Source organism: Chelonoidis abingdonii, chromosome 5 (assembly GCF_003597395.2).
Source record: "Chelonoidis abingdonii isolate Lonesome George chromosome 5, CheloAbing_2.0, whole genome shotgun sequence".
NCBI classification, from domain to species: Eukaryota; Metazoa; Chordata; order Testudines; family Testudinidae; genus Chelonoidis; species Chelonoidis abingdonii.
In genome coordinates this window covers 139,952,208-139,969,612 of record NC_133773.1, presented here as the reverse complement: position 1 = coordinate 139,969,612, position 17,405 = coordinate 139,952,208, and the positions used below count along the sequence as shown (strand labels likewise).

The 17,405-nt window shown below is 43.6% G+C and overlaps 1 protein-coding gene across 5 annotated transcripts in view; it reads left to right on the top strand.

The window, feature by feature from the left end:
- Positions 1-17,405, top strand: part of SLC4A11 (solute carrier family 4 member 11) — a 189,422-nt gene that overhangs the window by 150,497 nt on the left and 21,520 nt on the right. For 3 of the 5 annotated variants that reach the window (XM_032803059.2, XM_032803058.2, XM_075066670.1), the window contains exons 17-18: positions 4,701-4,874; positions 10,292-10,487. In XM_032803059.2, the coding sequence (XP_032658950.1) occupies positions 4,701-4,874; positions 10,292-10,487 (370 nt within the window). The remainder of the gene's footprint in view (positions 1-4,700; positions 4,875-10,291; positions 10,488-17,405) is intronic. The other 2 variants (XM_075066672.1, XM_032803061.2) reach the window with 2 other exon arrangements.

Genomic DNA, 17,405 nt, shown 5'->3' with positions numbered 1-17,405 from the left:
GCTACTTTGAATCATAGAATATCAGGGTTGGAAGGAACCTTAGGAGGTCATCTAGTCCAACCTCCTGCTCAAAGCAGGACCAATCCCCAACTAAATCATCCCAGCCAGGGCTTTGTCAAGCCTGACCTTAAAAACCTCTAAGGGAGGAGATTCCACCACCTCCCTGGGGAACCATTTCAGTGCTTTACCACCCTCCTACTGAAAAAGTTTTTCCTAATATCCAATCTAAACCTCCCCCACTGCAACTTGAGACCATTACTCCTTGTTCTGTCATCTGGTACCACTGAGAACAGTCTAGATCCATCTTCTTTGGAACCACCTTTCAGGTAATTGAAAGCAGCTATCAAATCCCCCCCTCATTCTTCTCTTCTGCAGACTAAATAATCCCAGTTCCCTCAGCTCTCCTCATAAGTCATGTGCTCCAGCCCCCTAATCATTTTTGTTGCCCTCCACTGGACTTTCCAATTTTTCCACATCCTTCTTGTAATGTGGGGCCCAAAACTGGACACAGTACTCCAGATGAGGCCTCATCTATGTTGAATAGAGGGGAATGATCACATCCCTCGATCTGCTGGCAATGTTCCTATTTACACAGTCCAAAATACTGTTAGTCTTCTTGGTTATACTACTGTTGTTACTCGAACCAGCTTAGCTTTGATTTATTTCTAGAGCTAACTCAGGTATTTCCACATGTAGTGCAGTCCCACCTTCCAACTGCAGCGTAAACATACCTATAGTGCCAAGTGTACTCTGGCATTATTCCTAGAAATTTATATTTGGGGATTACACGGTGCAAGATGTGTGGCTATCGCCCATTTTGTTTGTTGTGCCAACAAGTACTCAACCTACCTCAGAACTTCCAAAAACACCAATGTCTAAAGCAGAGGTTCTCAAACTGGGGGCCATGGATTGTATTCTGCCTTCTCACATCCTCCCAGAACAGAGAGCAGTGGCTTGCGGCTGGGCACCCAGCTCTGAAGGCAGCGCTGCCACCAGCAGCAATGCAGAAGTAATGGTGAAATGATAAGGTACTGCCACCCTTACTTCTGTGCTGCTGCTGGTGGCAGCGCAGCCTTCTGAGCTGAGTGGCCGGAAAGTGATACACTATATGCTTAAATGGCTCTGTTTGAATCAATGATGCTTTACTGTTTTTAATATTTAGTGAGAGTTGAACGTTGGTGGTGGTTTTTTTTTTTTTTTTTTTTTTTAAATCGGTATATGTACTTTGTGTGGTCAAGGGAGGGGGCACGAAAACTACTACAGATGTGAACAAGAGGGGTGCAATCAAATAAGTTTTTGAGAACCACTAGTCTAGAGAGACCAGATGGTCAGACCCTCTCAAATTTGGTTTGTTGAAACAAAGAAGGTTATTTCAAGCTTCTGTTAAGAAAACGAATTGTCAGGAAGCATTTCAGTTTTTGGAAAGAATCTTCAGAAGCAGTCTCTTAAGACTTTTTGACAAAGACAAAGAACCAGCGTTGCATTAGAGCAGTGAGCAAAACTTCTGAAGATTGGTTACCTCACCTTGCAGCTTTGCCGTTCTTATTTTATGGATTTTACATTTATGATCTCATTTATTCTGTAGTCAATGGGTGTACCTCCCATTTTGATATGTGGTCAGGCTTGTGGGTTTCTTGATTTTGGAATGCAGTGAATATTTCTCTTTAAACTAAAGCAGATCAACCAAAAAGATCTCCTGTATCATGTATTGCAGCTATGCTAATTTTAAAAGAATTTTGAAACTGAAAAAGGAGAGTTTGCAACTATGCTGGCTTGCTGCCATATAATTCAGAATATGGAAGCAAAGGAGGTCAGGCTTAAAGTAGGACAGTGTGTGTAATCTAGTATCACTTTTATCTAAAAGCTCTGATTTATGCACAGGCTTGGAAACAAGAAGCTGCAGTCTTCAAATATTCCCTTTGATGTTTCTACCACCTACAATCAGCTATGGCATCAAGGGTGAATTTATAGGATTCCCCCCCCCCCCCTCCCGAACTACCATTTTCTCAGTGGATTTCTTTTGCTAATGTAATACGTGGGAGGGTTTTTCTTTTTTTTTTTCCTTGCATAACAATTTTTTTTTAGTGTTTTTTCTGTTTCTCACATTTTATTTGATAAAGGACCATTAGCACAGGAAAGCAGAGAGAAATGGACAGGCTCAAAACAATTGGGTTATGCCTATTCTGGGATTTCTTCTCTGTGCCATTGGAAAATTCTCCTCTATCCTCAATGATTCAGCTCTTTAATTAAATAGTGATTGGCATAAATGTAAGTTGTAAATGGGTCATTTTGCCATTTTCTTGATTGAATTTCATGAGTCATTTTCTGCCTCTGTGACATTAGAAGCACATGTGATATGGTGACTTTTGGTATTGAGTAGAGTTATAGTTAAAGGGTATGTAACTAGGTTCTTCCTTAGATATCACAGCCAAACTGCTAACTCATATCAGTGTCTTTTTTTTTTTTTTCAAATGAAATGGAGCCTTTCAGTTGTGGTATAGAAAGGCAAAAGATGCTGCTCAACTGAAAGTAGATTGAATTGCTCAGTTACAAGACTCTTCAAAACTGGATTGGGTAAAGCATTACCAATTAAAATCTAGATCTAGTTGGTCCTGCCTCAGCGTAGAATCACAGAAAATTAGGGTTGGAGGAGACCTCAGGAGATCATCTAGACCTATCCTCTGCTCAAAGCAGGACCAAACCCAACTAAATCATCCCAGCCAGGGCTTTGTCAAGATGGGCCTTAAAAACCTCTATGGATGGAGATTCCACCACCTCCCTAGGTAACCCATTCCAGTGCTTCACCACCCTCCTAGTGAAATAGTGTTTCCTAATATCCAACCTAGACCTCCCCCACTGCAACTTAAGACCATTGCTTCTTGTTCTGTCTGCCACCACCGAGAACAGCAGAGTTCCATCCTCTTTGGAACCCCCTTTCAGGTAGTTGAAAGCTACTATCAAATCTCCCCTCCCTCTTCTCTTCTGCAGACTAATTAAGCCCAGTTCCCTCAGCCTCTCCTCATAAGTCATGTGTTTCCTACCCTCTAATCATTTTCGTTGCCCTCCGTTGGACTCTCTCCAATTTGTCACCATCCTTTCTGTAGTGAGGAGCCCAAAACTGGACACAATACTCCAGATGTGGCCTCACCAGTGCCGAATAGTGGGGGATAATCACTTCCCTTGATCTGCTGACAATGCTCCTGCTAATGCAGCCCAATATGCCATTGGCCTTCTTGGCAACAAGGGCACACTGTTGACTCTCATCCAGCTTCTCATCCACTGTAATCCCCAGGTCCTTTTCTGCAGAACTGCCAGTCAGTCCCCAGCCTGTAGCAGTGCATGGGATCCTTCTGGCCTAAGTGCAGGACTCTGCACTTGTCCTTGTTGAACCTTATCAGATTTCTTTTGGCCCAATCCTCCAATTTGTCTAGGTCACTCTGGAACATATCTCTACCCTCCAGGGTCTCCACCTCTTCCCCCAGCTTAGTGTCATCCGTGAACTTGCTGAGGGTGCAATCCATCCCTTCATCCAGATCATTAATGAAGATATTGACCATGGGGGGTGGACCAGATGACCTCTCAAGGTTCCTTCCAGCCTGCGTTTCTATGATTCTGTGATCAGTGAAGAGAAAAATTGTGGGTTGACTGGGCAATGTACAGGCAGCTTAATAAATCTTCACGATCTCTTACATCTGTGGTTCTGTACATTGAGTTTCAGCGTAAATTAGCTGATGTTGCCCATTATTCAAACTGAGTACGTGCTGTACATATCTTGAATCGGGTTCCAGGCCGTGGTCTGCTTGCTGTCAACTGAATACTTTAAAAACTTATCAAAAAACCTAGGGGCAACATCCCAGTTTGGGACTGAAACAAGGATAGAGAGAGTAGCCAGATGGATCTAGGCTTTGGAAAAAAGCCCACAATGGCATAAGCAATTAAATACTTTTTTGTATAAGCTAACGGGAAAATCCAAAAAGGGCAGATAGGGGAAAAAAACAATATGAAGCCTCCGCTCTTCAGGTGCTGCTTTGGCAATGTGGAAGAACAGAACGTGAGCTGAGAACGTGCCTGCTCAAAGCTTGCCTAGACGGGAAGCAGGCACATAACCCCAGTGGATGCTGCTGATTAAAGGTGCCTTTCCTCAGAGTGGGCCCCCGTATAGTCCTTTAGTAAATGTTTAAGCATGTAGCTAACTTACCAGGCACACACATGCAATGCATCAAAAAACAAGGCCTGGAAAATTTCAGCTCAATGGATGAAATTTTATGAGCAACTAAAAACCAGAGTTTAAAATGAAAAATGTTTTGACAACCCTTGCTATGGCTGTTGCTAGTGCTCTAGCTAGAACAGTAGTACATCTGATGGTAATATTAATTTTAAATGAGTTGAGGTATCTTGTTTAATATGACAGTAATAGATGCTGAAGAAATTGTGGACTTGACCATTCTTATAATGGGAAATGTTTCTCTTTTCAGTTGTTCTTTCAAACTGATTGCTCTCCCCCAGCAGCAATCACATTTTCATTACCTTTCAGATTCATGTACTGTCCTCTATAAAAGAGGAGATCTGTAAAATTCTGTGCGTTGAGATGCACGATCAGTGTCCATCAATGAACACACTAGCTCAGTCATAGCAAGGGCAGCATTGTTACTGCATGGTTGAGTGCACATAAAAACTTTATTAACTAGAGTTTATTTCAGGTTAGTGAAAGGAACAGCTTATCACTGGGACCTCCTCCTTGTAGCTCTGATTAACACGGGATTGTCTGTCTTCGGATTGCCATGGATACATGCTGCTTTCCCTCATTCCCCAATGCACGTCCGGGCACTGGCCTACGTGGAAGAGAGGGTTGAAAACGGGCACATCTATGAGACGTAAGTTTTGGGGACAAATCCATAGAAGGAAAGAGATCTGAGGATCCTGAGGGGTTTTCCGGGTTTCTTTAAACACTACAAATGATTAATTCACATCATTCAGAACAACCTTTCCTGTCAGTCTCCACCAGTCCAGACAGTGGGTGCTAGGAATGGTCTGCTCACATCAGTACAGAGGCAGCTGGGATGAAGAAAGATGGTTTTGGGGTCATTTATTGGTCCCAGGACTGGCTATCAAACCTTGTGGTAAACACCGCCACTATTCTGCATCTTTGGAGTAGCTGGCAGTTGCTCTGCTCTGACAGGGCACTTTCTTTTGGTGCCAGCGTCAAGGTATGCTGTTGGGAAGCCAGGTTTTCCGTATCTCAGTACTTTTTTTCCCCTACTTTTTTTAGTTCATCTGGGAATCCATGAGGAAAAAACTTTTTGTTGAACTCTTTCTCTTCAGAGATATTAGTATTTCTAAGCTCTCTGCTGAAGCCCTGCTGAGCAGTGAGACAGTAGTTTGGCCAGATGCTGCCTACTTGTCTCATTGGAAAAATATCCAGTGCAACTCCCCCGTGTCTGAAACCTGCAAGGTCAATAGTGGAAAGAGTAGAAAATACTATCAGTGTGGATGTGTTTCAAAGCTCACTGCAGCATCTTCCGTTGTACCTCAGGAATCTGAGAGACTTGTGTTACACAGATAGCTTTCCTGACACCACTCCTCTGCCATTAGGGTCTCTTGGGAAAACACTGACAGGACTGAGGCGAGTAGGTGCACATGGCCATAAGCGACACTAAGAATCTTCTCCTTCGTGTCCATTCTGCCCTGAGGTGCTTAGATATATAAATGACAACTTTGAACTGGATGCCCAGGAATAGAAGTATTTTCTGCCTTCTACAGCTCCTGTGGAGATTCCAGATCTCTCGTTCCTCACAAAGCTGTGAACTATAAACAAGATGCTCTATGTATTGTTGTCTTCCTCCTCCTCAACTGCCTTGTTGTGAGAGGGAAGCTGAAGTAAAACTTAAGTAGAAAATCAAAAAAGGATCATTCACCTCTGGGTACTGAAAGCTCCCACCTCTTGCTCTCTGAAAGAAACCAAGCTACAGACTCAGAACACGATGGATGCAAGTAAACACAAGAATCAAGAACCTCCCCTGAAGTGGGCAAAAAATTTCCTCTTTCTTGTCTGCGGAGAAATCTGCATCAGAGTTTAATCCAGGCCAACCTTGGAGTCTGATCATGTAGCTAAATTAATTCAAGGTGCTATGCCTCATATAGTGGGGAGCCCAGTGATCTAGCCTTGGTTTAAGGATTCTTTTGAAGAGGAACTAGGATTATATTCTTGAGTCTACCCCAGTTCCCTGTATTTCCTCAGCTGATGACAAGCCGCCTAGGGCCATAGTCTTAACTGCCAGACTCTTAAGTCTCTGCAGAGCCTGTGTGAACTGATTTTGAAGAGCTTTTTATATAAAATGGACAAATTTGGTTAGATTTTGCCAGCAATGGGCACATTCCCTCTTGTCCACCCTTGCTGCAAAGCCAGGTTTCAAGCCCTTGCTGCAAAGCATGGAAGTGCTAGAGCTTCTCAACCAAACAATTGTAAGAAATTTTTAACATGGGTACAACATATTTTCCTAATCTTGTTCTTGGAAACAGCTGAATCTTTCTTCCAAAAACTTTTCAGAATAATTCACCTGCATAGAATCGTAGACTTTAAGGTCAGAAGGGACCATTATGATCATCTAGTCTGACCTCCTGCACAACGCAGGCCACAGAATCTCACCCACCCACTCCTGTATCAAACCTATGTCTGAGCCATTCAAGTCCTTGAATCATGGTTTAAAGTCTTCAAGGTGCAGAGAATCTTCCAGCAAGTGAGGGAAGATGTCCGGCATGGGAAATGTCAGCCCAAATGGGTGAAATCTGGCAAGGTTGCAAGCAACTGACAACTGGTCAGGTAAACTTTGCTATAAGTGGTGCTACGAGAGCTGCCTATAAATAGTGTCCTAGATCTGGAAGCAGATTCACAGCACTTCTCACATCAAGACCATTTCCCATGTACCTAACAGCACTAATATTGCCAGCAAAACCCATCAGTGCTGTTGTTCCTGAACCATCAGGAGCGGGGACCAGGAGCCTATATTTACCCTGCTAGACTTTCAAGTTGTTTTGATGGGTAGAATTATGTCTCTTGGCTCTGAAAATAATCATCTAATCGTTCTGCACATAAAGTCCAAACCTCTTACCTTTGCACACAGGCCCTACCTCCCTCTCTGACCTGGTCTCCTTGGGAATGCCCTCTCTGGCTCTGCCATGTCCAGGTCAGGTTGCAAGCTCTTTTACTTGGCTTATAAGGCATCTACTATGCTTTGTGAATGCTCAAAATAACAAATATTTGGATAAATTTGTGAACAGTGAGGCTGCCCAGTAATTGACCTGTTTGCATCAAAACATAAATTCCTACTGTATGCTGTCTGCTGAAGAGAGCCTGGGGCACTTTTCATAGGTACATTCATTATTTTCCTGGACAGGCCACATTAACTAATGTATTCCATCCCTCGTGTTTCACTATTAACAGAGGGTCATCTGAGAAGCTAGAATAGAATGTTACTGGTCCTAGAAGCTCCTGAATGGTCACTGATGCTGAGACACAAACCATCTAATTCTAGCCATCAAAGAATCAATTATGCTTCCAGCTTGTCTGAGTCCATCATCTCAAGGATCTTTGTTCCACAACAAGCCAGGCCTGGATGCAGACCAGTGGGGAATGAATTCCATCCACCTCATTGACTGCTGGCCATCACAATTCTTCTAAAGGTCCTTACAGAATTTGGGGTAATTACAGAATTTGCAATAAGTCTGTAAATAGCAAAATGGGAAGAACTTGTCCTTTTGGAATCTGGATTTTTGCATGAGGATCTGGCCCGTGGCTCTAGGTTTTACAGGAGGGTCTTGACCAGTAGTAGCAGATTCAAATTTCTGCTGTGCAAATGCAGCTGGGAGATTGAGGGTAATTCCTTTTGATGACCCTTCTGTCGTTTTTAGGCTTGATCCTGGATCTGTACTATCACTCATCCATGGAGCTTAAACATGGCCTTCAAAAGACTGCATTCCCCCCTTTTAATAGATGGGCTTTATTCTTTAGATCTTGTAACTAACTGATCTGTCTTAATTCTGCCATGTTATTAAAGTATAATATTTTCTATTCTTTTCCCCTTGTTAAAGAGTAACAGGTCAAAGTTTATATTTATTGGCATGGAAAGTTACGTTACCCGAGAAGCTTTCACTTCTGGGAATTTAAGTCTGGATCTCACCACAACCTTAAACGCTGCATTTTTTCATTTATTATGTAAAATAGGAGGTTTGAAATTCAGTCTGTCCTACAGGAAGGGAGTGTCTGTATAATATATTTGTTAACAAGAATTCAGTGCGGAAAGGATCCACCCCACTGGGCTGGAAATCTCCTATAGGCCAGAAGGAATTGAAAAGCCCCAGAAATGTGTGTGTATAAAACAGAAAAATGTGTTTCTTTGACTCTCCATTCCTGTGACTTTAAAATGCTTTACTGGAAGCTTGGTTGCCGTTCATCTGGAATACAAGGTTCTACATCCAGATAATGTCACCACAGGATGGCAGTGATGGGGTGGATAAACCCCACAATGGAGAGAGGCAGGCACAGGAACAATTCTGGGCCCAGGGAGCCCCACCCTGGCAGGCCTGCTGGGTATGCTCTAGCTGGAGGAGGGATTTGAAAAGGAGTAGTCACTTCAGCACAAGTGGGTGGCAGGCAGAGAGACAGGAGCTGCGCTCATTGCAACAAAGGGCCTCCCCAGGAGGAGAGCCACTGCACAAAGCTGGGACATGTTATCCTGCAGATGCCCATAGACCAGGTGAGAAGGGGGAGAGGGATAGCTCAGTGGTTTGAGCATTGGCCTGCTAAACCCAGGGTTGTGAGTTCAACCCTTGAGGGGGCCACTTAAGGATCTGGGGCAAAATCAGTACTTGGTCCTGCTAGTGAAGGCTGGACTCAATGACCTTTCAAGGTCCCTTCCAGTTCTAGGAGATAGATAGGTATATCTCCAATTATTATTTTATTTTTATTATTGGATAACCACAAGCAAGCCACAATGCATCCAGAAGGGAGACAGAGCTGTTGGAAGAGACCCAGGGGAGAGTATCTGACGCTTTTTGTACGCTACCCAAGTGAGTCCCTTGGTCGGAACTTGGTGGAGTGGGAGAACCCGGGTTCCCCTCCCTCCTAACCATGGGGCGTGGCCATTTACCACTAGGTGTGGGCTCCCCCACTCACAGGCACCTAAACAATCTTCAGTCCAGTTGTCTCTTTGCTGATATAGGCAGGCCTTTACCGGCAGTTAACCTCAGCATTAGTGCTTACATTTCCTTATAAGGAAACGAAAATACAGGTAAACTGTCTTTTAAATAATCCTGGGAGAGGCGTTTCCCCTTTTCGCTGTTTTTGGTAGGCACATAGGACAATGGCAACGATTGCTCACATGTAAGGTAGCAATGTCCTTTTTTCTTATCTTATTTTCCGGCTTACTGCATGGGGCACTCTTTCACATTCGGGAGTGTTTCTAGACTGTGTGTTGTACAGTGTGTTTTAAAGTAACTTTGTCCTTTCTTACTTCCTGTCGATATATTTCCAGTGACAGGTCTGTCAGTCTAAAAATCTGTCAAATTCTGGAAATTTGCATTAAGTAAGTAGGTTTTTAGCATGGGTTAATGAGAAATTTGCAGAGCAACTCCCATACTCCACCATAGGATTAAGTTCCTAATTCCCTACATAATTCTCTGGACATTTTCCCTGGTGTATAAACAAGGGGATTCTTGTGTTTACCAAAAATGCTGATGACTTAGTCAAGAGAATGTGTTTTCAAGTGGATTACTAGTTAGTTTCCACAGAAACAGCTCTCTGACCCCCTTTTGGGGAGGTGGTCATGTATATGTATAACATACATGCACACATCAGTGCAGTCTGAAATCAGCTAGTGCTGGGAAGGCTTAACATGCAGAAAGGGGGCTCTGGAATGTTCTAAAGTGATTCTGCTTAGCAAACTGCAGATAACTAAATTAGTTTAGTTTAAGCTCAGATAGGATCCATGGAGCTTGCAAGAAAACAAGAGTAGAGACAGAAAATTAAATAAACAAACTTGGTCCTGGGCCTTGGCACTTATCCAGCTGCTCTGTTTGAGTGGTGGGCTAACTGCCTGGACTGAGTCCAAGATGGCTTCTGTCTTCTGAAAATATTAGCATTTGGCTGGAGATACTTGATTGTTGAATTGGAATGACATGTCCCATAATAGGCTCCCAGTGTGAGTGAGCCCCAACGGTAAGCATGGGAGTTGACCTATCATTATCCTTCTCAGTCTTTGCTTCCATGTCACTGTGTGTCTTCTCTCACCTGCAGGATAGTGAGCGTGAAGGAGACACGACTGACTACACTGGTGGCCAACTTCTTAGTGGGTCTCTCACTCTTCCTCCTGCCCTTCCCGCTGCAGTGGATCCCAAAGCCAGTCCTCTATGGCCTCTTCTTATACATTGCCCTGACCTCCATTGATGGGAATCAGCTCTTCGAGAGGGTGGCCCTCTTGCTGAAAGAACAGGTATAGAGAGTCATCCTGGATCTGGAAATTTACTGCACAGGATATGGAACAAGAAATAGTGCCGTACACTCTGTTTCCTGAGGAAACTCATATAATGAGTTGATTACTACAGCTTCAAAACATTGCCATTAAATAGTCCATGATTATGTGTGTTTTAGCCTCCTCGTTCCCCAAGCCATCCTCCACACACACACCACACACCCTATATAAGCTGTCTTGTGCGTGCAGCCACCATAATAATTACAGGGCAATAGGCCACCTCAGGATTCCTGACAGTCTCACCATTAACCCTGACAGGAAGGGTGCTTCAAAAACCTTATGTTCCTCTTCTTTGATTGATACATGAAGGAGCTTTTATTGCCTGCCTTTGCGATCACACCCTCATTTTGTGTTCCCATTTGGTATTTGTTTGTGGTTTTTACTTCCTTGCAGGTTGGCAAACATGGCACAAGCTCTTTGGTCCGTGAACTCACCCATTCTCACAACGATGGGGATGGCATGTTTGAGTCCCTTTGCGCTTGATTTACCCCCAAAACGTTCAGAATTATAGCACCTCTTGGTATACGTTAGACGTGCGGCTTCCAGTGAAAATTCCTCAGGGCAACGGTTAGCCAGTAACTTCTATTTTTTTCTATTAAAAAAGAGTGAAACTAGTGCTTGTAAAAGTGAGGAACACCCTGATTGTAAGCTCTTTGCTGCTACAGGGACTATCCGTCTCTCTTTGGGTTCGATAGCATCTGGCAGGATAGGACATTAATCCAGAGTGAGGCATCTGTGTATTGCTGTCATACAAACAATAATATTGACTTGACGCACATTCGGTTCAGGCAGATGTATAAACATCTCTGTATGCTGGAAATCTGTGGTGCTGGGAATGCGGTTCCCCATGGAGCCTCATGCTCTGCATGCTTAGGATGCCAAACCACAGGAGTAAGACAAGTCTCTGCCCAAAGAACTTGCAGCGAGCGTAAACAAAGGGAGCATGCAGCATTCAAAAGCACCTCAGTGACTGAATAGTTGTGTTTCACTCATTAGTTCCATGGTTCTTATCATTGGTTGGTACAGTTTTTCCTATTGCCTTTGTTTTCTTTTATCTGCATTATAAATTACTTAAACTCTGCCATTTGCTGCCTTTAAAATAACCCATTCCAGCCAGGGGGACTCTGAAGTCAGTTACATGGGGCTTCTCAAGCAACTTTTCCCTTCTGTGAGTTTTGCACAGACGTGACTGAGCTTTAATGCGCTAATCTTTCCTCTCGGGAGAAATGGGCTCCAAAGAACCATATATTGTTACTCCTGCTGGAGACAAACCCTGAAGTGTTTGCAGAGTACAAATCATAAATGCTTGAACAATACCATTTAAATAGATTTGGCGTGTATTAATATATTTCTACCTTCTGACTGTAAAATATCTGGAACATATATTTTAAAAGCCAACCACAGTGTCTACATACAGGGATAATATCTGTATGCTGTATAAATCCCATAAAATACCAGGTGTATAATGACAATGAATTTGAGAAGTGAGTGAAGCTAATGGCATAATGAAACATTTTTTCTTTTTATAAAACAAAGGTTTAAAATCTCAAATCGTGACTAGAAATGTTCAGTTTGTGCAAATCTAAACTAAACAAATGCAGTTTAAAGCTAACTGGTGAAAAATTAGTTGCTCCTTCACTTACTCACCATGTTCCTAAGTTCAGAATTACATTCCCCAGCTACAGAAGAGATCCCTGCCTTGTTCAGTAAAGTTATCAGTTATTGCAAGAGAGAAAAGAACTCTTATCTCAGGTTGTGGCACGTGAAAATGCTTTTCAGTTCACCTGCTAATAGAGTATTTTTAGAAAACCAATTACATTTCACAGCTGATAAGCAGTTGACTTCCAAGGTAGACTGTCATTCTGGACAGCTACCGATTACAATCCATCGAAAATTTTTCAGTAGAATAGTTTTCCATTGGAAAATGCAGTTTTGCTGAATTCACATTGATTCTCAGGGGCGTGTTGACTTTGACCAAATTTTCATCAGGAAAAAGTGGAAATGATTCATTTCAACAATATTGACACGTTAAAATATTGATTTTAATATTACATGTGTGTATATTATATATTTCAATATCATCTAAATATTAACACACAATAAATCAAAATGATGAAGTTGTGATTAAACGTTTTTACCATATGGGAAACATTTTGATGGTCCTGAACAGAAATTTTTTGGAATTTTTATTAGGCAGGAAATTTTGGTTTTCCAGTCCAGAATGGAAACAAATTTCAAAGTGGAGCAGAAATTCCATTTTCTAATAAGTTCTTCTGCTCATGTTAACAGGACAGAAGTAAAGCCAGTCACTAGGTTAGACAGTAATAAGTAGTAATGTGAATCTCCACCTTATACATTATGGTATTGTAACAAGGGCCAAATTATGGTTGTCCTTCGAGATATTGCCAAGATTTTGTCCAACGGTCCGAGAAACCCCTCATAACTTTCTTACTGCCCAGGATTGTCATTGGAAGTTCTTGGCTTGCCTTTGCACATGCTCTGTGTGCTCATTGTAAATAGTTTTCTAATTGATTGGTACTTTGTTCATAGTGTAGATAGGATTTGTTTTTTTCAGTTCCCAATCTGGGCTTTCCATTTCTTGGTACCAAAGGGTACCCTGCATTTCCTGCACTAGGCCAATGTACTTGAGCAACCCACACTCAAGCTTGTTGAATTCCTTAGGGGGGAAGCTCATACCTGAGGTTGCTGCCAAATCTGCAAAGACTTTAAGTCTAGGACAAGGGAAGACAGAGAAACCAGGCTAAAGGTTTTGCACATGCCAGCAGCCCTGATACTTCTGGCAGAGCCCAGCTGTTTGGACTCAGCAGTGACTGCTTTGTCATTGGTTAGGAATCTTCTATGTTGCCCAAGACCCAGCACTGCTCACTCTCCCAATGCCTAAGAAGAGGCATAAGACCTCTCGTCAGATGGCCAAGACAGGAGGGTTACTGGCACTAAAATTCTCTAGGCTTGGGATAAGCATAGAGTGCAGCTGAAACCCAAGCATTCCTCTGATACCACAGAAACCAGCACTGTTGACTCAGGCACCGAGATAGGTGCCATCTAGTTCTGGGCCTGATGGAGCGCCTTCTTTGTTGGTGGGACTGCATCATTCCAAGACCATCTTTCAACTGACCACTCTGGCAGTGAGAGATCTGCTGAACCTATTGGTACCGGTTTCCGCAGCAGTGCAGGAGACCATACAATCAGCACCAGTAGACACCAGTATTGTCAGTGCAGTGCTCCATACCACCACAAACTCCGTTGCCTCAGACGACATGCCTGATGGTATCCATGAAGGGGAAGCCCGCAATGTTGGCAGTGTGATGCTCTTCTCTGACTCGCCACCAGTCTTCAGCACCATTAGGAGCAGCCTCTCCTTGACCAGCAGAAGGAGACTTGTCCTCTGAATCGGAGATTGGCGCCTGTGCTTCCCAGCCTCAGAGCTGCTCTTGCCACTATCCATCAAGGTGCTACTACCCTAGGGATCATCCAGTGGGAGTAACACTGAGCATGTGGACTAGGGGCCGACCACCAGTCGAGTGGCCTTTTTGAAACCTATGGGGTTTCCCGTGGTTTCTAGGCCATACTCAAGGCGTTTGTGCTCCGTGTCCTTGGAGACATGGGGAATCTGCTCACCAGGTGCCACCTGTTCCTGAGCCCGGTACTGGGCCTGGTGATGAGCAGCAAGAGTTACTTCAGGAGGATGGTGCTGGACAACTAGCCAGAGGAGGAGCAGCCTCAACCTGTGCTGGCCTCTTCAGCCACCTCTCCCAGTGAGGCAGTCTCCTCAGGGGCCATCTCTCTGTCTCTCTCCCCCCCAGTTATGATAGGGCTCACCAGCAGCTATTGAAGAGGGTGGCCTCAAGCTTGGAAATTCAGATGGAGGTGGCTAAGGAGTCCTTCCTCTGCCTTGTTGATATTTTGGCCACCACAGGGCCTCCGTAAGTGGCATTACCTATTAATTAGGTAATTATGGACTCCCTTAAGTCTCTTTGGCTGACTCTTTACTACATTCCTCCAACCTCAGAAAGTATTATGTTCCCTCCCAGAGATTTGAATTATCTATCCTTTCATCCCCACTGGGATCTCTGGTGGTGTCAGTGGCCAGTGAACAGTAATGGCAGGGCCAAGAGGCTTCATTCCCCAGATCATAGGATGCAAAAAAACTAGATCTATTTGGTAGAAAAGTTTATTCTACTGGGGGTTTCAAGACGGGATTGCGAACTAACAAGCTCTTTTGGAACATTATGATTTTCATGTTTGGGACTTGTCAAAGTTAGAATCAGGACTCACAATTTGTCAGACCCCTCTGTTTATTAGCGCAGCGCTCCACCAATAACGTGCAGAATATGTGAGTGGCCATGCAAGGCCCAAACTGTCTTATTTATACAGATAAAAGAGCGAGAATTAGACAAAGGGACAAAGAAAGCAAAACAGTAAAATTCACCTGGGGCACAGCATGCATATCCTACTTCCTTACTAACTGTTATCGATCTAAGAGTAATACTTCACCATTTGCCCTTAAATGGTGCAATTGTTCTATGTTAATGTTTGTATTCCTGACATCTGGATTGCAACATTCCAACAATTTTGCTTAAAGGTACAGACAACATTTCTTTAATCCTTTCTATTCTTACAATATAATTCATTCTACTTTCACAGACTGCATGTTAAAATTTAGGGACATGCTTGCAGAGGACTGTAGGCAGGAATTCTCCTTGTTAGTTAATAAGGGGAAATCCTATAGCAAGAACTTTGCTGCAGGCGACACTGGATGCGGCAGACTTGGCAAGTAGGACCGTGGTTTCAGTGGTTTTTGTGCTCAGGAGCTATTGGCCACTGTCCTCGGGGCTTCCAACAGACATTACAAGACCTGCCCTTTGAAGAGTCATCACTGTTTTCGGCTCAAACAGACACTAAGCTCCATGGTTTGAAGGATTCTGGGCGACGTTAAAGTCTTTATGGTTTTACACTCCATCCATAGCCATTCAGGAAACATTTCTGCCTACAGTGGACCCATCATTACTCTTCCCCTGCACCTCATCAGGACCTGCAGAGAGAGAAGAGTGGGGTTTATAGTTGTAGACCACCTCCTCCTTCTGCTTCTGCATCAATACCTGCTCCATCCAGACACCCAGGGAGTGCTAAACCATCATTTTGGTGGGTCACTACAGAACGCCATTCCAGTTTTCAGAATGCCAGGTTCCATCTTCCCCATATTTGCAAATGGCCTTTCTCACGGCCTCAGTGCTTGGTCCCAGATGAGTTGGGACCAAAGGATATTAAGCACTGTGGAAGTAGGATATACCCTCCAATTGATTTCTGCCTTTCTCCATTCCTCTTCAGGGACCGCTGTTCCGAGGATCTCCTCCTCCAGGTGTTCAGTCACGCCTTTAGGTAGGAGCCATGGAGGAGGTTCTGCAGTGTCTCAGAGGGAAGGGGGTTCTCTTCCCATTATTTCCTAATCCTTAAAGCGAAGGGAGGTATCAGATCAATTTTAGACCTGTGCCAGCTCAACAGATTTCTCAGAAGGAGAAAGTTTTGCATAGTCACCCTGGCTTCTGTTATTCCCTTCCTGGAGACTGATATGCCGTCCTTGATTTAAAAGGTGCCTGATTTCATGTGGCAATTTATCAGGCTCAAAGAAAGAATATCAGATTCTATGTTTTTCCTGCAATCCCTCTCCTACAGAGAGTGTTGCTAAGTATCAAACGAGACCATGCCTGGGTTATACTAGTGCCTCCAACATGGCCCCAGCAGACTAGTTCACCACTCTCCTGGATCTATCTGTGGATGCTTCGAGTTCACTTCCATTGAACCCAGACTTAATCTCCCAAGATCATGGTGTGCTGCTCCGCCTGAACTGATGGGCACTTCTTTTAACTGCTTTGAGGCTCCATGGCTAAATCTCAGAGGGCAGTCTTGCTTGGAGCAAACTCTGTGTCTTGTTAAATAGCAGAAAGCCCTCCACCGAGTCTACTTACATGTTGAAGTGGAAGCATTTTTCCATCTGGTCTCGTCAGTCTAGGATTTCACCAGTGCAGTCGTCAATCCATCATATCCTGGACTATCTATGGCATCTACAACAGCAAGGTTGGCAATTCTATCAAGGTCCACTTGGCAACAATATCAGCTTTTCATTTCCATATGGACAATTGTTCTATATTTTCTCACGATATGACAATCAGATTTTTGAAGAACCTGGAAAGGTTGTCAGATAAGGAAACCTCTCCCTTGCCCTGGGACTTGAGCCTAGTTTTGTCAAGACTCGTGGGGCCTCCATTTGAGCCTCTGGTAGCTATCACTTCGCACCAGAAGGTGGCTGAGCTGCATGCAGGAAGGTGGGCAAATCGCCTTATACAGTCTTCTTTAAGGTTTAAAGTATGTGAGCACCCTCATCCAAGATTTCTCTTTAAAGTGGTATCTAATTTTCATATTAACCAGTTGATTTACTTACCTATCTTTTGCCCCAAAACCACACTCCAATGGAGAGGAGTAATGCCTGCATGCTCTAGATGTTAGGAGATTTTTGGCACTCTACATAGACAGAACTAAAGAGGTCCATTTGTCAACCCAACCATTCAGACCCATTGCAGACAGAATGAAGTCTCCCAGTCTCTTCGAAAAGAACTTTATCTTGAGTAACCTCCTGCATTAGTGTAAGTTATGATCTTACAGGCATTTCCCTGCCCAGCAAAGTGGCGGCACATTACGTAAGAGAGATCACAAGTGACCTTGTTGTATTCACTATCCAGGAAATCTGTAGAGCAGCAAACTGCTCTTCAGTCCACCCCTTTGTATCCCATTATGCCATCACCCAATACTCCTAGAGGTGAAGCTAAATTTGAACAAGTTGTGCTCCAATCTGTATGTCCG